The sequence below is a fragment of the Bombus huntii genome, chromosome 1, assembly GCF_024542735.1.
Source record: "Bombus huntii isolate Logan2020A chromosome 1, iyBomHunt1.1, whole genome shotgun sequence".
NCBI classification, from domain to species: Eukaryota; Metazoa; Arthropoda; class Insecta; order Hymenoptera; family Apidae; genus Bombus; species Bombus huntii.
In genome coordinates, this window is record NC_066238.1 from 14,605,191 (window position 1) to 14,627,536 (window position 22,346).

General features: G+C 42.4%; 1 protein-coding gene and 1 long non-coding RNA gene across 2 annotated transcripts in view; one reads left to right on the forward strand and one right to left on the reverse strand.

Annotated features, from left to right (window-relative positions):
* LOC126869890 (band 3 anion transport protein) overlaps nucleotides 1-22,346 on the reverse strand; it is a 47,655-nt gene that overhangs the window by 14,422 nt on the left and 10,887 nt on the right. The window contains exon 2 of the mRNA XM_050627045.1: nucleotides 11,977-12,170. Coding sequence (XP_050483002.1) covers nucleotides 11,977-12,030 — 54 coding nt within the window. The 5' untranslated portion in view covers nucleotides 12,031-12,170. The remainder of the gene's footprint in view (nucleotides 1-11,976; nucleotides 12,171-22,346) is intronic.
* LOC126870157 (uncharacterized) lies at nucleotides 14,529-17,983 on the forward strand. The gene is made up of 2 exons (XR_007691143.1): nucleotides 14,529-15,802; nucleotides 15,975-17,983. It is a non-coding gene; the product is annotated as an uncharacterized LOC126870157 (long non-coding RNA).

Sequence of the window (22,346 nt, forward strand, 5' to 3'; positions counted from 1 at the left end):
TGCAGGCGACAGTAGCCGGACGGAGGCGTTTCCTTCCTCGTGGGACGAACGCGAAGGTCGGCCAGAGCAAAGGTACGTTCGGTGGACGTCGATATTTAAAAATAACTAGCGACTCGATTCGAGAGCTCGTTGACCTATGTCACGCCTGCTTCGCGATTGAACGTTCGCACGGTAACCGTGGCATTCCTTGTATTCCGATACGTGGACGAAAGCTGGCACAGTCAGCGTAATTCCATACGTTTGTTCGACCGATTCAGCGATCAACGTAACGCGTTAATAATTCTAAGCTGCGGCTAATCTCGCGGCTCGGCTTACTCTTGTTTCCTTTGTGGCGCCTTCCCGACTCTCCTCGTGGTCGTCGACTAGACGTTTCCTATCCTACACAAGGAGTACGAAAGAGCCGGCTGGAGCAGCAGTTAAAAATAACGTTTCTCCGACCATCCGTGTTCTCATTTATCGACCTGACCTTCTTAACAATCTTTTGTGCTGCACCTTTATTACATAGAGTCTGTGGCTCGATTATCGCAATCAGTTTCTCACTGATTTCACCGACGTAGTCGTAGCAGAAGGTACGGAACCTCTTTGCGATAAATTTCTTCCAAACATCTAATTAATATAATAAAAATAAAATGTATATTTTTTAATTTTCCTCGTCTTTCAACGGAACAGAGAAACATTCGTCGACTTCAAATTTCCATTGGAATATTCGATAGCAGGCGAGTATCGTGTTCGTCCGCTTAAGACGACGAGAGGGAAAATATCTGGTAACCGAGAACGTTCGCGGCTTAAAGCGACGAGCCAGCGCAACGTATCGAGCTAACCCTTTAAACCCTGGCGATTGGTTGGCTGCAGGCAATTGTGGCGTTTTAAGATACGCCTTTGCGAAAGGAATTTGGTCCACACACCTAAATCTATGTACGTAGCCTCTAGACCTTGGACTTTACCAAGGCCTGTGACGATAATAGAAGACCCGCGATGACACCAGGAAACCATTCGCAATCGCAAAGAAACATACTCGAGAAATTAAGCAGGATAAATAAATAAATAAACAGAGATGGAAATATCAAGTGTCAGCGAAATTGACGACTAAAGTCCTTGGAGGACGCAGAAAGGACAGGAGGCGCGAAAACAATAACAGAAGAGACGAAGAAAACTGAACAGTTCGATAGAGATTAGCTATTATTATTATTAGCTATATATATTAGAAACTATTTCTACCACAATTAACCAAAATGATTGGCCTTTAAAAAATACTTAATAATAGAATATTTTTATATTTATCGATTTATTACTTTCTTACAGAAGGAATTCCATGTTACGTAGTACATTTTAATATTAATCCATCTGGGACTATGATCCCTAAAGGAGGGTTGACACATTTGTAAAATTATAAAACCAGTCATTTTGACTGGTGTGGTATTTCTAGTGTTGCTATTAGGCGAGCTATTCGGAATCTTCCTGACGACAGATATCGGTATATTGAACGATACGCGATAAAAATGTTAAAAACGTGTGGGAAGTTGTACGAAACGAGGAAACTGGTTAATTGGGGTTCGATAGATTGCAGGACCCTTTTACTTTTTGACAAGTACCAGTCATTTCGACTGGTATTGGTATAAGTAGCCTTGATAAAAAAATTATTTTAAATTTGAATGCATAAAGAACTAAATAAAATTCATTATATTATTCTTTTAGTTATCGTTGCAATTACATCATTGGGGGAAAAATGTAACATGAAGTAGGAATTTAAAAATAATATTGTAAAACCAGTCATTTCGACTGGTATTGGTATAAGTAGTCTTGATACAAAATTATTTTAAATTTGAATGCATAAAGAACTAAATAAAATTCATTATATTATTCTTTTAATTATTGTTGCAAAAGACATTACATCATTGGGGGGGGGGGGAATAACATGAAGTAGGAATTTAAAAATAAAATTGTCGAACCAGTCAATTTGATTGGTGTGGTATTGCTAGTGTCAGCATCTAGCAATTTTGCGATCGATCCGGAATCTTCCTGACAGCTGATACCAGCATATTGAACGATACGCGGTAAAAATGTTAAAAACGTGTGGGAAGTTGTACAAAACGAGGAAACTGGTTAATTGGGGTTCGATAAACAGATTGCAGAATCTTTTTACACTACGACAAGTATCAGTCATTTTGACTGGTATTGGTATAAATAGCTTTGATGTAAAATTATTTGAAATTTGAATACATAAAAAAAACAAAATAAAATTCATTACATCATTGGAGAAAAAAATATAACAAAGTAGGAATTTTAAAATAACATTGTCGAACCAGTCAAATTGACTGGTGTGGTGTTTCTAGTGTTGCGATCTAGTGATATAACGAGCGATCAGGAATCTTCCTGACGACTGATATCAGTATATTAAATGATACGCAGTAAAAATGTTAAAAACGTGTGGGAAGTTGTACAAAACGAGGAAACTGGTTAATTGGGGTTCGATAAACAGATTGCAGAATCTTTTTACACTACGACAAGTATCAGTCATTTTGACTGGTATTGGTATAAATAGCTTTGATGTAAAATTATTTGAAATTTGAATACATAAAAAAAACAAAATAAAATTCATTACATCATTGGAGAAAAAAATATAACAAAGTAGGAATTTTAAAATAACATTGTCGAACCAGTCAATTTGGCGTGGTATTTCTAGTGTTGCGATCTAGTGATATAGCGCGCTATCCGGAATCTTCCTGACAAATGATATCAGTATATTGAACGATACGCGGCAAAAATGTTAAAAACGTGTGGGAAGTTGTACAAAACGGGGAAACTGGTTAATTGGGGTTCGATAAACAGATTGCCAAACCTTTTCACACTTTGACAAGTACCAGTTATTTCGACTGGTGTTGTTATAAGTAGTCTTAGTACAAAATTATTTTCAGTTTGAATACATAAAGAACTAAATAAAATTCATTATATTATTCTTTTAGTTATCGTTGCAATTACATCATTGGGGGAAAAAATGTAACATGAAGTAGAAATTTAAAAATAAAATTGTAGAACCAGTCAGTTTTACTGGTATTGGTATAAGTAACCTTGATACAAAATTATTTTAAATTCGAATACATAAAGAACTAAATAAAATTCATTATATTATTCTTTTAATTATTGTTGCAAAAGTCATTACATCATTGGGGGAAATATAACATGAAGTAGGAATTTAAAAATAAAATTCTAAAATCAGTCAATTTGACTGGTGTGGTATTGCTAGTGTCAGCATCTAGCAATTTTGCGATCGATCCGGAATCTTCCTGACAACTGATATCAGTATATAGAACGATACGCGGTAAAAATGTTAAAAACGTGTGGGAAGTTGTAGAAAACGAGGAAACTGGTTAATTGGGGTTCGATAAACAGATTGCCAAACCTTTTTACACTTTGACAAGTAGCAATCATTTTGACTGGTGTTGTTATAAGTAGTCTTGGTACAAAATTATTTTCAGTTTGAATACATAAAAAACAAAATAAAATTCATTATATTATTCTTTTAGTTATCGTTGGGAGTCATTGCATCATCGTGGAAAAAAATATAACATAAAGTAGGAATTTAAAAATAAAATTGTAAAACCAGTCAATTTGACTGGTGTGGTAGTTCTAGTGTTAGGCAAAGCGCGAAACCTCGGTACGTTTGCAAACCGTTTCGAATGGCAGGGAAAACGAAGAATAAAAGAGTAGTCACCTTGATGATTGCGGGAGCTGTTACCATCGAATGGATCTTCTTTCGGCAGACAGATACGCAGCAGCATACTGCCATAAAAGCTGACCACCGTTCCGAGGCACGTTGCCGCGTGATCGACCTTTATGACACTGCGCCTACGATTCACACCGGTCTTGTAATCGAATTTACGGCTTCTGGCCTTGCGTAAGTGCTTCTCGGCACCGATCTATCCATCGAGCAATGCGCCGCCTGAGACTTAAAAAGGGACGAAAGGGGACCACGTGTAACTCGCTCGGTTTATCGTTTACCGCGTTAAAACGATTTTAACGTTCGATCGCCGCACTGCTGCTTATGGAATTTCTTCACTTTTATCGGCTTATCGATTGTCCGTTTCTCAAACTTTACACGCGTTTAAATGTCGCGTTTCGGCAACGTTAAATTCTCTCCCCCTCATCGATTTTCATTTTTCGCTGAAACTATTCAATTCTCACTATTCAATTTTCATCTTTCATCGGAAAGTCGTTGTCATAATTGTTACTGTAATTTAGGGATTATCAAAAAAAAAAAAAAAAGAAAGAAAATAGAGTAGTGATTGCTCGCTTGCACGGACCAGTGCGTGCGATCGATTTGTTTTTCGACCATTGCGTGAAAATACAGGCAAACGATGGTTGAACGACGCCCTCCACGCAATTTCAAACGAAATAAAATGTACATTTTTTTATCTTCCTCGTGTTTCGACGTAACAGAGAAACACTGGTCGACTTCAAATTTCCATAGGAATATCACCAGACTGGCAGGCGAGTATCGGTTAAGATAACGAGAGGGATGTTCGTTTGGGTTTGTTGATCGACTGCTGATAAATTCGACGGCTTAGTTGGTATGTAATTGGAGACGGATCGCGTGAAATCGCTACCTGCCAGCGACCGTTAACGCGAATATCGATTGACGCCGATGGAGTTCCAGCAGAAATTCCAAAGTCGACGTGTCGCATTTCGTCCTTTTCTTTTTTCTTTTCCATCGTCGACGGGTGGCATCGTCGCAGATGCAAAATAAACGTGCAGAAATGTTTATCTTAATGCGTAGCAAAACGTTTCTCGGTAGCTACTACGGCCGATCCCATGACTCGGAATTTACGTCCGTGAAACATGGAAATCGTCAGCAGAGATGATGAACGCGCGTCTACATTTAAACTCGCCGGCTTACGCAACGCATCCAACGAACACTCTGTGTCTGTCGCTCGCGTCGAACAACACGTTCCAGAGAAATTAGAGATTTCGCATCGGGCGTGGCTGCGACAGCCAGCAGAGAACCGAGATAGGCGTTTTATTTTCCGAGAAACGACCAAATCCTTGATAACGGACGTCGACTCATTCGATCGCGAATTCTCGCTTCGTAAGCTCCAACGCTTTCCATTCGAAGCAAAGAATAAAGTTCAAGACTTTGACTTGCACACGATTTCCATAATTGCCAGTGTTTATCTGAACGAAGGCATTTCCTTTGGAAATACCACTGGACCGCTGCAAACGTACAAACGTACAATATACGAATTTAAACCGATTAGGTTCGCAATCGAAGAGATAGAAGCGCGCGGATTATCGTTTCACCGCGGTTTTACGTTGAACTTCGGCATCGATTGGAAAAGCGGGACAAGCTCGTGCCGGCTGATTGGCCTGATTGCTGACGGTCGCAGGTCAATAACCATTTAACACGAGGACGTGGAGCAGTCCGTTGAATCGCACGACACTCGCCTCGAATCGCATGAAAAAACCAAATTTCTTCGTTACCAACCAAAAATTCGTTGCGTTGTTTTATTGCTTTTCTTGGCAAGCGGAAAATGCGCGTTCGCGCAACGCTCGTTCACTTGGCGACCCGTGCTCGAGACACCATCGCATCGGCGGCCACGTCCCTCAAAGAGCCGCGCAACGTTTCAAGGACGACGCTTATTGCTCTTTGAAATCGCGCATTTATTTCTGACGCGAGTCACAAGTGTCGTTTTGTTTTTCCTATTTGACTTGCTCGCTCTTCACGACGACCTGCTCGCTACGGACAGATGAGACTCGAGGAACGCAGACGACCGCGTGAACGAGCACGTGGAGCGACGAAAGAAGTATTCCTCGACGATGATTTCAAGTTTTCGTTACCGTTGATCGCCTAAACGATAGACAAACAAGGCGCGTTATGCTATCGTGGGAAATATTAGTCGCAGAGAATGAACAACTCTTTGACTGTCACGTTGAAATTACATGTTTCGCACAGGACACCGCGGGAGTATTTTTATTATTCAAAGCATATAATGGCAAAATAATAATAAACTGATGATGCAAGACAACGTTCTTCCCCAATGGACCGCTTATCTTATTGGTGGTCACGGGTGACCACCGTGGCGCCTTGGTAACAGAAGACAGCGACATATTGTAACGAGGCTTCGTTTATTTCAACAAACCATTCGCATTTGTTATTTCGTCGTAAGCAAAACGTGCGGAATATATTGTTGAAACGTGTAGAAGATATTAGTAAACGGTATTACGATTATTTTTATGATTTCGACGAAACGTTCGACTGAAATGGTAGAGGTCCGGAAAAAGATTATGTTTCTGATAAGCAACGGTAGTGGTAGATTACAACAGAGGAAAATGTGCTGCAGATTTATCAGATCCAATGATAGTATATTCTACATCACATAGAAGAACCCTCGAGTGGTATATAAAATCAGCTTTAGAGTTATCGTTAAATACATCAATTTCAAACGCGATGGTACTCTATAAACAAGCAACAAAAACAAAAATCAAGGTATCGGATTTTAGAATGGCACTCGCAACGCACCTTGCACAGTGCCATTCACCAGAGCCGTCAAATATACTTATTCGACAAAGATCGCGACGCGAAACGCAGAAAAAAAAAGGGCAAGCGTTCCTGGCGCGAAAACTCTGCAGAGAGTGCTATAAAAAATGTTAAACAATTAGAATGAAAAATTGCTAAGAATCGGACCAAAAAGGTGACCATCCATCGTCCAGATTGTATCGACGAGCCACATTTATGTTTGAAGTGTTTCAACACTGTTACGACCGTTCGCGGAGAGACGCGGTCGCGAGGAAAACGCGTCAGCGAGAGGCGTAAATTCTCGCTACGATTCGGTGAATCGACGCCGCGAAGTAGTCGTTCCCCTGTTTCCGTTAAGATAACAGAGATGGTTAAATGAATATGACACAGCAGAGTAAGTTATATTTCACCGTTTATTCCAACAACTTATAACGAAGGCAGTTACGCTGGTGCGTATGTACGAGATGAGCGAGTGACTGATCTACGGGTGTGTATACCCGGTTAAAGGATGTTGACCGTTCGAAGGATGTAAAATCAGTACTGTCTTGGGAGACGATGCTGTGTCGGAGGAGAGTTAAGGATGGGTGTGTGTCTAGCGCACGGGACCATCGGATTTGTTGGTGACGATTTTAGTTAAGAGAGTGAGGGAAATAGGCTTCGTTGTTAATGGGTTAAACGAAGGGTCTTAACCGCCCTCAAGAGAAAGTGGTTAGTGGGAGGAAAGTTGCGTCATACGTGAGAAAAACTAACTTTCCCTTGTCAAGCCGTGGTAGACAATAGTCTTTAGAAATTCTTCGGAAATAGACGTTTGTTTGGTTTGAAGGACCTTTACTAGGAAATCTATGAGATTTATGGAAGGTACTTGAGGCTATCGAGGGTACGCAGTGAGTATCCGAAGACATCTGGTTGCCATCTTGCCCGCGGTGTGTGGCCTGGGCTAGGTAGAGTGTTACGCGACGTAACAAACACAGTACATCGTTAGATACAACATTTGTTCTCATTTTTTTTATTGATGTTCTAATAAAAACGTTTAATCGTTCAATGGGGCACTTTTTATTTCAAAGTGTCTTCTATTTATCGGTTATATTGAAAATACCCTAAGTGTCAATTTTCATACTATTTTTACAATTGTAAGAAGTTGACGCGTTTCGGTCACCAATGACCACTGTCACGTCCCGCGCTGCGCACGCGCCGTAACGTAGATTGAAACTACCAATAGCGCGAGTGAGCGTTCCAATTTGAAATTTAAATAAATTTTAACAATTTGTATAGAAACCAAATTCGAGCCTCGCAACCCCCACGGAACAATCCGTCACATGACGACCCCTCCACGGTAAACCTAAATATAAATAAGCGTAGCGACATAGAAGAAAGAAAAAAATAATTCCTTAGTTCAGAGTAGTTAATTCCTGAGTTTTGTGTGATTAGTTCCTCAGTTCTTGGTGATTCATGTAACCTTCACGCTCCGAAAACAAACCTGCCCCCAGGTCACCATCAACAATGCAACAGTTCCTAGCAGGGACACAGTCCGATACCTGGGCATGACCCTGGACAGGAGACTAACGTGGAAGACACACATCTCAGATAAAAGGAAGCAACTAAAGGACAAACTAAAAAAAACTCTATTGGCTCACGGGCCGACGCTCCAAACTAAATTTACAGAATAAAATTACCCTCTACAAGACCGTAATAAAACCTGTCTGGACCTACGGAATCCAACTATGGGGAACAGCAAGTAACTCCAACATCGAAATACTCCAACGCTTTCAATCGAAAACGCTAAGATCCCTAATTGACGCACCTTGGTATGTAACCAATGAAACAATACACCGCGACCTCAAGATACCCACCGTCAAAGAGGAAATAGCAAAATATAGCAACAGATACAGCAAAAGAATCAACAAACACCGAAACCCCCTAATCACTGGACTACTCGATACGACGGACCAGATTCGCAGGCTGAAGAGGCACTACCCGCTAGACCTAAACGCTAGATTCATTTAATTATCCAAATCAAGCATATGCACTTACTTATAATACTTATAGATTATAAATTATATCTATCTATAATAAGTATTAACTTATTGTAAATAAACAGCCATGTCACTGCGCCACGCCAGAAAAATTACTGAAAATTCTCAACGCGAGAATTGATTGTAATTTCAACAAATAAATAAATAAATAAATAAATAAATAAAAAAAAAAAAAAAAAAAAAAAAAAAAAAAAAAAAAAAAAGAAAAAAAAAAAAAGAAAAAAAAAGAAAAAAAAAGAAAGTTCTTGGTGATTAATTCCTTGGTTCTTGGCGATCAGTTGCCCATTTCTTGGCGAGTAATTTCTTGTTCATAGCGATTAATTCTCAATTCCTTTAGCTCCTAATTTCTCAATTCCTTTGCTTTTTAATTCTCTAGTTCCTTAGTTTTTTCAGCTCTTAATTCCTTTAGCTCTTAGTTTTCTGCTCTCAGCTTTGAAGTTCTTTGGTCCTTTAGTTATTTAGCTTTTAGTTCTTTGTTTCATTAGTTCCCAGTTTTTGTTAGTCTTGTTAATCGACGTGTTTGTATTTGTCAATTTGTAAACTATCGAAAATCTATCAAAATTAAAATCTTGGAATTAAGAAGAGTGAAAACGTATTGCGAACGATTGTAACTCCGAGTATTCGAAATTTCAACGACAATTCTGTCAATATCCACTTAGAATACGAATAAACATTTTTTTTAAGAATATTTGTCTAATAATATAATAGGATTAAGCGAAAATTTATTTTCACCAACTTTGATCCTCTCCCGTGCCAGTACTGCGCGTAGCAGGTTAACCGAAACGTGGAGTTTAATTGCCAATCGCATTAAATAACAGACAATACTACAATTTAATGTGAATTCAAAAATTAACGGCAACACAACCAAAACGGGCCAAACAAAACGTAACCCCACCATGGCGTCACAGGAAAAACCGTAGCCGCTCGTAATATAACCAACGTGGCAGTCAAAGTGTTAATATCCGCGAGGAGCGAGACTCTAAGATCATGGTCTTTCCCTCGAATTAGTATCATCCATAAAATAGTTTTCATGCCGAGGAAAGCTCTTTTGTAGCCAGTATAATTCATAGGCTTAATCTTATCAGCCTTGAAGCTTCAATCCACGGAACTTGGTTCTTTTCCATTGTTTTTCTCAAGAGTTTCCGGCTTATAGTCGTTCCTTTGATCCGAAAATACCGCGATAATACTAGCTGCATTTGACGAATGAAATCGCAGCGTTGTTCTATCGTCTCGTTCTCGGAACTATTTCTCGTTCGAAGATAGCCGAAGGGTAATTTCGTCTGAATCTAAGTTTAACCGGCTTAACGCTACACAACGCATCTTCTAAGACAAAACGATTAATTTCGACCCACTCTGCACCAGGAAAGTAGTAATTTTCTATTCCGAATTTCGTCGCGTTGTTTCGTCTCGAGCGACGTTAACGCACGCGATAAAACGTTCAAAAGTGGCCTGTTTGAAAATTTGGACAACATTTGGCGGGAATCGCGCGTCGTAACGCGCCACGTGCCTATCGGCAACGGTCGTACGCGATCGCACTGATTTTAGATGCTACGAGGAAAATGAAAATCCATCAGGTGTGGACGTGTATCGAGCGAGAGCCGGTTAAACGCGCGATCTCTGCGGCTCGATAACGACCAGTTTAACGACACCGTGAACTTGCACGGTAGGATACGGTGCACGAACGCGTGAGCAATCACGCGCGACGTGTTAATTAATTCCCTTGCGCACGTGGTACGTTGAGTCGCCAGCTTCGTAGCTGTCGTCGGCAACGGCAGACCGCGAGGCGATTGCACCGCGCCATCCTTCGCCAACTTGCGCGCTTCCGTCGCTAAACGCTTAATTCGGAACCTTGAAAAGTCAATCGAAAGTTTGTGATTCTTGCGAGGCAATTTCACCGACGGCCGAACCAAGCGAACTGCCACCGCTGCTGTACCGCGCACGCTGCAACGAGTGGAACGACGCGCGTCAAACTTTTTAATCCATCGAGCAACAACACTCGAAGGAGAGTGAAATCAGAGCTTAACTTTGCAACTGCCCCGCATGGAAATGAAAAGAACGGTCGAACAACTTTCGTCGTTTCGACGAAGCGACGGTTGACGTTAAGCGATCTCGTCGCACGTGCCCCGCCAATTTCCTATATTTTGCAGAAACGCGTTCCACTTTCCTCTCGCTGGTCCTCGCCGATTTCACCAAAATCCGCGTTCATCTCGCGCGTCGTAGCAACAACGAGGGGCGCGCAATTCCGCACGCAAAATTCGTGCGTCTGACGGATTCGACGTGCAGTTGTTCGCAAATGGAAAATTGAGCAGCTGTGACGCCAGCAACGAACAATTCGGGCATCACGCAAAGGCAGGTGGAAGGCGTAGCAGCATCGCGCTTTCACGTCACTGAATTCGCGTTCGTCGAAGCGACAGGAACAACCGAATGCAGCGATATTTTTACGTTTGCAACGTTCCATCGTAATCAGATCATGTCTCATTAGGGGAACGCATTTCAATTGATCGGTGTCAACGATCAACGCGACCATTAATCGCCGTTAATTTAAATCGCAATAAACGTGGTGTAGCGCCTGCTTCAACACGTCGTTGGCACAAACGAGAGAGACGCGCCTGTTTTCACATCATTTTGTCCAACGAGGGAAAATTGGATAAAAGATGGAAACCGGTAATAAATTAACGAGAAATTACGGCGTGTCGGAAGAACGAGAAGCGGCACGACTTTAATCAATAGAAGAGTTGCTTAAGAGCGCAACAAATAATAATTGGATAAATACGGTAAGTGCGTTTCGTGGAACGTGCACAATACGTATATTGTCAAGGACGATATAGGTATATAAAAAAAAAAAAAGGAAAAGGAAAAAGAAAAGATGTATTGCAGTATCAACGGATTCCACCAGCAATCTTTCACGAACGATACGATATTTTTTTACTCGTCGTTTAATAAAGTCTACAGACTCGACGCTATAGCAGAAAAATGCTGTTACTTTCATCCGCTATCTATCATCTGCTATGTTTAGAACGTAGCGAGCTCGATGCTGCTACGTAGAAATAAAAATCCTAATCGCCGATTTTTCCCACTGATAAACGTTTAGACGCGAAACTTAAATCAAAGGCAATATGTTGTATGGAATTAAAAAACGCGCTATCGGCAAGTCCGTATTGTTCCACGTCTATCTATCTATCTATCTGTTTTATCGTGGTCGTGGTTGTTGAACGTTTGTTATTTCCGTCGCGTAATCATCGAACGTGCAGAGAATTTGACAAGCGACGCGACGGCTCTGCTTTTCTCCGATAGTATAGATTTTCCATTCCGTTCGAGTATATAATAGCAGCTTGACGACGTCTAATCGACCATGAATTTGTAAAGGACGTAACACGATCCGATCGTATAGCTAGAAGAGCCGTATCGCGCGAAGAAGAATGCAACACTTACCGATACCCTTTTACCAAAGCCAAGGAAAGACAGCTTTCTCTTGGTGTTGTCCATGTTTCACCGGTCGCGGTAGCTGCTGCGGCAGCTATCAGCTTAAGGTGTCGTCTTTTTCCTGGGTGCTCGGCCGATCCTGAGTCGGGACGGCGATGTCCACATGTGGAGGAGTCGCTGAGATGGCAGCTCCGTTCTGCTAGCTGTGCAAACACGAGCATACCTTTAGCCAGAATTTTGCAAATTCCATGTCGGATTATCGGATATCTTTATGCTACATTCTAAATAAACGTCGTCGATCGATCATTACGTGCTACGCTACTCTAACTCATTCGGTCACGCCTTTTTCATAATTCCTACGTCATTTAATATCGTCGGTTTATCGATCAGAAGGTGTCTTCTCTTTCTCTTTTCACCATGTCCAAGAGCGATTAAAACGGATTTATTTATACTACCTCCCTTCGTCAGGGCGATAAAAATACGGAAATACAGCGACCGGCGAAATTACTACGCGGCGATGTCGGAGATATAAAGCAGCAAGGTGCGATTAAGAATACAACGAGAAACAGGAGCGAGGATTTTGCTGAAATTCTTTCTGCTAAGATCCTCCTATCGAGAGAAAAAAAAAAGAAAAAAAAAAGAATCGAAGATGAAACGGAAATGTTTCGATTGAATTCCACGAGGGATGACATTAACCGCTTTCTTCAATCGAGTTAAAACGCACGGCGAGAGGAATTTAGCGAAGAAGCGAGAAAATGGAAAGTTAATACGATGGCAGAGATTACACGGGCGAGAAGACGAAGGGAGAAGGAAACGGACGAAGAAGGCAGCAGGATCGTGTACACACCGAGCGAGACGATACGGTGTGGCGTGACGAGGACGGAGATCGCGACGATGATGAGAATCGCGAGCGAACTCGAGAACACTTGTTCGCGAACTAAGGATAGTATAGATCAGTGCAGCGGACTGAACTACTATCGAGAAGGAGACGTGACTCGACGACAGTGACCGTCCGACTGACTTCGTTTCAGACTGCCACTGCTACCAGCAACGCGACGACCATCCACAGGCAACGATTCTAATATAACTTGACAAATAAGGTGCCGGCATGGCGTAACCTTGCCGGCATAAACAACCAAATAAACCGAAATACGCCTTCTTCTCGATCGTTTAGCTGCTTCCATATCAACCCTCGTTCGTCGTTGGAACATCTTCCGCAACGTGTATCGAACAACTTTTACGTTTTTCTTTGCTAGCTAATTTGTTCCGTACTCACCGAGCCGAGACACAGTCGGATTAAAGAAAAAAGAAACGTACAAGCGTGCGACTAACCGCGTTGAATCGATCTTCTTCCTCTCGACGACAATTTAAAGAGCGCAGATGGAATTGAAATACGAGGGGCCAGCGTCGCTCGTCTCTAATTACCGGCTCGCTTCCGATAGAATGACGCAACGAAATGCCTGTCGTCTGTTCGATTATCCGCGCGTGATACCTGGTGCCTAGGAAATTTAGTCGCACGTTCCAACTACATTCCCGGTGTATTCTTCCGCCGAGGATCATCTTCCACGTCCGCCATGGATAATGGAAAACTGGCATTAGCGGCGATTTTACCGGCCGATTCGTCGTGGCCGAATTTTTTCTCTATGCCAATTGTCCGACGAGTAAAGTAAAAAAAGACGACTTGGCAAAATCGACTTCTTACGTTTGTATCGGATCGTCACCGAGTTAGCGATCCTCCTCGGAGTTTCCTACAACGTGCTGCATCGTATTTCAACGAATTTTCCGGTTAACGATATTACGAGGTATATGGAGAAAAAGAAAGGTTTCATTCGGACCGCACTTTCTCAGCTACGCGAGTCGATTTACCACGCGACCCAGTGATTTACGACGCTCTTTAATGAACCGTCGATCCTACTCTTTATCTTTACGCTATTCTAATCCACGCTGTCTATCAGATAAATCTTCACCGGGCAATAAAGTGCCTGCATGCAGGGAACCAGCTTCCATCGCTTCTCGAATAAAACGGAGCATTTTTTCTCGTTGGCCGTGCAATTTTTCGTAACGGTCGTGCTATTGCGTCGCGCGTACGCGTCTCCGAACGAGAGAAATGGCTGATCGCTGTGAAACGTTGCCAGATCGAAGCACGTAATTTTCGGCCCTTAGCGGTAACGGCAGCCGAGCGACGCGCTCGCACGCAAGCAAAGCTTGAAAAACGAGTTGAACGGTTTCATTCGCCGTGTTTATCCGACTAAGCGAAGCGACTAGTTGCGACGAAACGTCGGGGAATGTTCTCTTATGACACGAGCAAGTATAGAATTCCTGTATGCCAGGATTACGAGGGAATTTCTAGAAATTGGAAACCAGCAAGTTGAGTAATATAAATACAGTTCGAAGGCAGATAACAGAGAAATCCGATATCGAACGATCGGCATGTTACGCGCACGTTTCGTTTGCTTCGTAAGTCGCCGATGTTTAAACGAACGAAATCTAAAACTACCAGTTGCCAAGGAGAACAGCGAACCAGTCACTCGGAGATTAATTGTCACGGAAACTTTCGATACCTGCTGTCCCATCCACGACTCCTGTTGCACTATTTTAACGCGGTACTTTTCCGATCTTCCACGATCACCGACATACGCGTCTAATTGTTCTTTTGTCGAATAATCGTTGGCGAGAGACTGCGCGACCGCGGAATTATATAGCGCTGATGGTGCGACCGGATCGCACAAGGTAGGAGGTTTCACAATGAAAATTCGTAGCTCGCGATTAAACTACTAGGAAAGAGACTAGCCGGCTAGTCGTTTATCGATCTATTCGACGAATACTTGTTCACGGACGAACGTCACGTCATCCGATAGGCAAGTATCTCGAAGCTGTCGGGATAAAAAGATCTCAGGCAAGTCTCCTCCAAGGCTTCATTCGCGCCTGTTTCACTGTACGGCTGTCCTTTGTCATCGAACCATCTGTCGTCGGTAACAACGCGACAATTGGCCTTTTCAAATGCCGTGTTCTTATGTTACGGCTTGATAACGCGCGATTCTCGCTTCTGCCAACTCGTCGCAGCATCTCTCACCACGTCGCCACGCATTCTTATCGTTCTTCGGTTCGAAATAGTTTGAAATCACTCAACCAGACTCCTGCCGGCCATTGTGTCACGCGTTTTTTCCTTCAGCCGCCATTGTTGCCTCTTTGCGCGCCGGTAAAACCTCGCTATCTCTATCTTTCCATGGAAATACGCATCTGGAAATATTCTATGTATTAGGTTGTCCGAAATGTTTCTTTCCATTTATTAGGAAATAATAGACGCACAATGTTTTTTGTTGTATATTAGTTTATTGAATTATGTACAAATATAATAATAGAAATAGAACGAAATGGATCATACCTAATTCAAGAAAATAATATAAAACAGAAATTCTTGTCCATCTATTATCACCGTATGAAACGAAAGAAACCTTTCAAATAACCTAATACAACACGCTTTACCGGCTAACAGAGATATTCGCGTATCACGCGCGTCGCTGCTTCTCCGATGCTCAAGTTTACGAACGTAGCAGTGAAAGTATCTCGCGAGCTGACTAGAGATACGAACCCGCTGCTGACATAATTTAACCTTGTTTACATAGCGTGACTCGTTGCGAATTGTCAAATCCTTATTTCACGCCACCAAACCTGTTTCCAGGCTATTCGTGTATACATACGACAGGTATAAAACATAACCTCTCTTCCGTTCGCAGTTACAAGAGAGGTGTAATTTGCTTGGAAAGCCTCGTACGCAAACGAGTCTCGAATCGATAATAAATTACGAGGATGATGTGGGAAACGTTAAAGGAAGGTAGGTTGTCAGAATTCACAGACTCTTGTACCTCACACGATCGGATATTCTTGTTTATTCTTTGTTCATTTTTTGGCAAGGTAAAAGACACGATAACCAGACTTTTTCCAACCTCTCCTCTCTCTTACGTAACGATATCCATTCCTTGAACTTTGTTTCGTGTGTGTTGCAGTTCTCGTGACAACGATTAAACGGTTAACGCGTGGATATAGCGTAATGCGGATCGACGTGCAACTTAATATCTAACGCGATATCTCGTTTAATTTCCTAATGGCGAGAATACGTAGCGCCGAGTTGCAGAGGGAAAGAAAAAGAAGAAAATTAGAAGGAACGACGCGTTACGAAGCAAGTTAAATGTTATACAGTGGATCGGGAGAAATTAGATTTCCATATAAACGAAGGAACACTGCGATTACCATTAGATATTAGGAGGAAATTAAAGCGAGCGTACTACAATACAATATTCGTAAATAATTCAGCACGCGGATAAATATGACCCAGTAAAGGACGATGAATAAGTAAATTCGTATTACGTAGCGACATGACAGTCGGAAGTATGTTTCGTGCGCACCGTCAACTTTCATAGTTCGACTTGTCTGAAATATTCAAATGTCGTGGAACGAATAGTATAGACACGAGTATCAAAATCGAAGCAAAAGCCGCTTCTCTCTTATGGCGAATGTACTTGAAATTTTGTCCGCTAGAATCGCTTCATGTCTCCTCCCTGTGTCCGGCAATCGACTTTCGTCTTATAGTGAACTGTTTATCATCGCTCGTTCTCTTCGCACGCGATACCGCCTTCTAATCTGAAGATCGAGCCGCTGCGAATACGAAATGGCGCTGTTCTCGTTACGGAAGACGCGACGCGCAGTCTTGCCATCGAAGGAGCAAATAATTTCGGTGAACGTTTCTCATTCATTCTGAGTCATTCGTCATTCGCGTGGTTACGAGTTGGCGCTACGAGATTCAACTCGAACGCGCCCACGAATCTCTGGTGCGCTATCGAACCGGCAGTTTGCTAACCAAACAAGGCAAGATAAATACCACGATGCTGCAGTATTACGAGGATTAAGCAAGTAATGGTAGTCACCTCTCACACGTTTCAGCGGAAGAAAGAGCGCAAATATTCCGCGTCTCGGAGAAGCGTGAGATTTTAAGATGACCGCTAAGCGTTTCGGTACAAAGGATGCGTCCGTGAATTTAGAGCTTATGGTGGTAACGGCTATGGAAAATTTTCGCGTGACTCACGATAAATCGTCGGCCAACAACGGAGAAACCTGTTTCTCTCCCTCTGTAGCGTAAAAGAAGGACAGGGAACAGGAGTCAGAAAGAAGGAGAAGCAAGAGAGAGAGAGAGAGAGAGAGAGAGAAAGAGAAAGAGAGAATAAAAAAGGTCGCCCGGAGCAGTGCAGCACGTGTACGGAGAAGAAAGGACATACAGACACACGCGTTTGCATGATGCGAGATATCGAAGATTTATAAAATCAGGTCGAAAACCTCGAATCTGCCTGCTTCTTGCATAACCTTGTGCCATAAAAGACACGCTAGAGGAGAAACCAACGTGCTCCTTTCTCTCTGGCCGACTCGAATAGTTTTCTTTCCACGAGACTTATCGATATCCTGGCGCGTCACGGCTCACCAGGCATTGTACAAAATCGACCTAACCTTTTTCTAAAAGATAAGCGAGGCAGCTGCTTGTGCTTTAAGGGAATCCCAACTCGGACCACCATCTATGCCATTACGTTCGACCAACGAACGCTGCAGGATCCGGCGTTTCGTCGTAGTTTGTAGTCGTGAAATTTACCAAGCATCGTGCATCGAGACACTGCCCTTTTGACGAAACAGAGAACTAATTCTGAACATACCGTTCGCGTAAATAGACCGCTGCTGCTTCAGCATTTATGGGAAATATATTAACACTTAGCCAATGGAATAGGGAGATCTCCTTTTTTGACTTTAGTAACGCGTTTTCTTTTTTTTTTGTTGTTGTTATTATCAGTTATCGTTTACCTGAAATTGTTCACTTTTTCTGTTTTTATAAAGTACAGTATATAATAAAATACAGCAATTCAGTGGTGTTAAAATTAATGAAAAGGTTACACTATCGGTTATGACTAGATAAAATTATAATCGAACGATAGCACACCGTAAAAAAATATTAAAATGCATTATGAATTTTTAATTTCACGTTCGAGTCGTGTTATTTATCTTTAGTTATCTTTGATGCTCTTGACCTATATTTTTTCCTGCTTTTAATATACACATTTAATCTGATGTTTCGTATAAACAATATGCGAAACCGTTAAATAAAATCATTACCGCAAAATATAATTGACCACTTGAATAATCTTTAGAATTCCTTGTTTTTTAAGTAATGAATATTAGTACTCGATACTTGGAAAATTGCGCGGTGAAAAATATAGGAAATATACAGATATAAAGAGGAATATTAGTTTGTCTCAAGAGTTTCTTTCCTTTTATAAGCAGATGCACAACATTTTCTCTTTTATATTATTTCATTGTCTCATTACTACACTATACTACATTCCATTATGTCTGAATCCATTTTGTAATAGTAGAAAAGAATTATTTAACAATCTCGATAAAAGAATTATAAACAAATCTCTAGTTAGGTTCCGCTTCTTTAATCGTGTTGACAAATATAGGAACCTGCACGATCACGTCAGCGACCTATCTGTAGGATTAAAAATATTGGAGAAAGAGCGAGTTGGTGTGTGGTCGATAGGAAAATAAGGGAAAATCGGCGCGGCGAACTTCCCACGAGTGCAAAGCGAACGGAAGATCTAATGAGGCTGAAATTTTCGTCGCAGTGAAGAATCGCTTCGACCAAAGCAACGTCAGAACACGAGACTTAATTGGTTCAATTAACTGTACAGCATGGGCGTGATCAACGTCGTTATTAAACCGAATGAATGCGTGTATTAGCCGCGGCGAGAAATTCCAGTCACGTGGCCACAAGTCTTTCGCGGTTTTCACCCTCAATTGTCGCGAGTGCACGTGCTGCTTCATCTTCGTCGCCGATGACGCTTAATCGTGTCACATGAGACCGCGTTGTCCTACGATCGAGGGCAAACGCGGTGCGTCGATGCACGCGCGTTAAACGGACAAACAGTGGGAACGTTTAAGACGCCAGGCGACGTGACACGTCGCGTCGTAAACGGAACGCAACGATCGTTTATTGCACGCCTATTCGTCTAAAAATGTTGTCCGGTCGGTGCGCGACGGCACGTCTTACCACTCGACGATTACATTGGGTTGGCAACTAATAGCAACTAATGACAAAATCCGCAATCACTTAGTTGCCAACCCAATAGAAACTAAAACGTAGAGTATGGCCGTTTTTTTAACGCGTACAAGAAGGAAAAAGTCGAATATTTTACCTGCGGCGTACGATACGGTTTTCACGCCGAGTTTCCTTCCCCTTTTCCATTCTCTCGTTTATTGACATTTCGATTTTTTTTTTTTTTTTTTTTTTTTTTTTTTGATTTAACAATTATGCTATATCCAGATAATAAACGTTCGTGCAACGGTAAAGTAAATAACCTTGCAGGAAATTTATGAACTCGTGCTTAACGGTTGTCTAAAAGATTCGGGGAAGTTTCATTTGCATAAGCGGTAAATCAGGTGTGTCACCGAGAAGTAAACGTTTACTGGGAAGAATAAACATCTTTGCTCGCAATCGTAACGTCATAAACAACGTAGTATCTCCGTGAAAATTGGATCGCCGGAGACGTGGCGCGTGCAATGCAAATGATAGCGCTTTTGTGTCTTCGATAACGTCCTTGACGCGTCGCGTGTATGCAGGTGTGCCAGCGCGCCGCTTCCAAGGGATCCAGGGACGCGACGCGACGCGACGCGGCGCGTAACGACGCGCGTAATATCGCGCTCCTACTCTCAACAATTTCCTATGTTTTCAGGTCACGAGCCCGACCTATAACCAGCCAGGCAGTAGAGCAGAAATTTCACGATAAAAATTTCATTCCTAGAACTTGACATTCGTATGGTTCTCTGCATCGTTCGCGTCCAACCTTCTACCTACTCTCCTTTTTCCAATCGTTTCCCGATATAGCGTCCTCACCTTCTATCAGCTGTGTATATATACTTTCTCGTTGAACGTCATGCATTCCAGTTCTCACGACGTTGCCCGAGAGCCTAGTTATCCGGTAGAAAGTGTGAAAAAGTTGCGTCCATTGTTTTCCACCCTACCCTTCCATTTGTCGTACGTTACTACCCTAAGCAGCGAGCCACTTGCGGCTTAAAGCTCGTAAACAATTTGATGCACACGAAGGAATTGCGCGTGGTAAAAATATGGGAAACAAGGATTTACGCAGAAAGTATAAGATGAGAAAGAAGAAGGCGAGATGACGCAGGGATCGTAACGGCGACACAAATAACATCGAGGCACCTAGGTCAGGGCTAATCGGATGATCGTGCACGGTGACGCTCTGCGAACCAAACAATGCTAAGGGCGCTGACAATGCTAAGGCTACCATCGATCCAACGTTGTGCATACACCTTTACTTCCACCTGTCGCTACTCGACCGTTCAATCATTCCCTTCCGACATTGTCCCCACGAGCTTTTCTCTCTATTCTCAGAAACGTTTTCCAGGTAGAAGAGACGTTTCGAATGGAAGCAACGTTTCAACGTGGTGTAGATTTCATCGAAGAAACGGTGCACGCACCTGCCGTCTTTTAACGTCTCTTTAAAGGTAACCTTGCCCTCCTCCTCTCGTGGATCACCGATCATCGGCTACATAGAATTTTAAACGATCAGCTGATCGGTCGTCGCCATCATAGGGAAAGCACGTGATCCCGATCACTACTATTACTAAACTGTACTAAACTGTAACCGATTACTAAACTGTAACTTTTACGAAATGTCAGAACGTTTTGAGTCACGGTTAGACGTGGACGTCTAAAAATATCGACCATCTCTATTCAAGGTTGCTGTTCTCGATATTTAACAATAGCGTCAGCGAATAGGTGGATGAAACAGGAAGATAGGAAAACGAGCACGGTTCGATTCCTCCACCGTAATCCGTAAATATTTCTATGTTAAGAACGTAACGCATGCGCCAAGCTTTTCAACGAAACAACATCCACCGTGTTATCCGGATAATTTTGAACTTGTAGCAAGCGCGCTCTCAATCATCGACCCGCCTCACGTAACCGATTTAAGCAGCCAAACACGACTAGCAGCTTTTTTTCCAGCTTTTGCTCGGGCGGTTGTGCTCGAGCAAATATCGTAAAAAACTATTCAATTACCTTCTCTTTCCACTGGCATTTTCTTCGATCGACCTGACAACGGCACGCACGACAATCCTCCACTTCATCCACCGAAATTGTTCGTCGGATGGAACGATCGAGCAATGGCAGTCATCGGCAGACCGATAAATCTCCATTAACGCTTTATCGGAAATCGCTTATGGCAATCAGATCGCCACGATTGCACAACCAAGCAATGGCAGCAGCGACGTGTATTTGCATTTTTCGTGCGTGCTGGCAGCGCGAGCGCTGGCTAAAAGAAATCTCGCGCCGTTTAATAAATCACTGGAGATCCGCTCGAAGAAGTTGCCGTGACGATAAATGTAACCAAACTTTTGCACGCGACGAGAAGCGCCGGCGTTTTCATGCATTGAAACGAGACGGTGCACGGGACCGTGATATCGATCGGTGTAATGGCCCCGTCGTGAACGTGAGTCGTGACACGAACAAATTTGCATAAGGCTTTCGCCCCGCGTTTCCTAAAAACGTGTACGCGTACCTGTTTGCACGACTATCTGGTCTATTCGTTCTATTGGCTTGGCAACCAAGCGATCGCGGATTTTGTCATTAGGTGGTAATAACAACTGTAACAATAAAACTGCCCTCCCTTCCTTATCTTCGCTCGAATTCCTTGCGATTAAACCAGCCGAATATTTCGTCCATGAAAATCACTTAACGCCTGTTTCAAAAATTTTTTCCTATTCCCAAAGTTGCTCGAGAATCGTAAAAGTAGTTTGATCGTGAATCAGGAAATTCCTGGTACGTAAACGAATTCATCGACGCTGAACGAACATGTCGCTGTTTACCGAGCGAGTCTGCGTTCTATGTAATTTCAATGGGAAACTCAATGGAGAACATACCGATAATTGAGGATTATAAAATCGTTTGTGCATTGTCGTCGATAGCCGCGCGACAAATAAAGTACATACAACGTCCGTTTAACGGCAGTCCGTTCGAATCGAATATTGCGAAAAGCAATACGAACCACCATACTCGAAATAATAGCTGTTATCGACCGATCGGAGATTCGAATTGCAAATACGTTGCATTGCTAACGCTCGAATAACTGTCACGCGTAACGCTCGCGTCGCTTTTACAATTCCACTCTACTCTTTTCTCGTGCTTTGCATTATGCGTTCGAATGGTAAAAAGATTGCCGTAAGATGAAACATCGTTCGGTTTAAAGATCCATTACGTTCCGTTTCGAATTCGGATATAAATAGCAGTGGACAATAATTCTCTTTCTTTCGCTACTCGC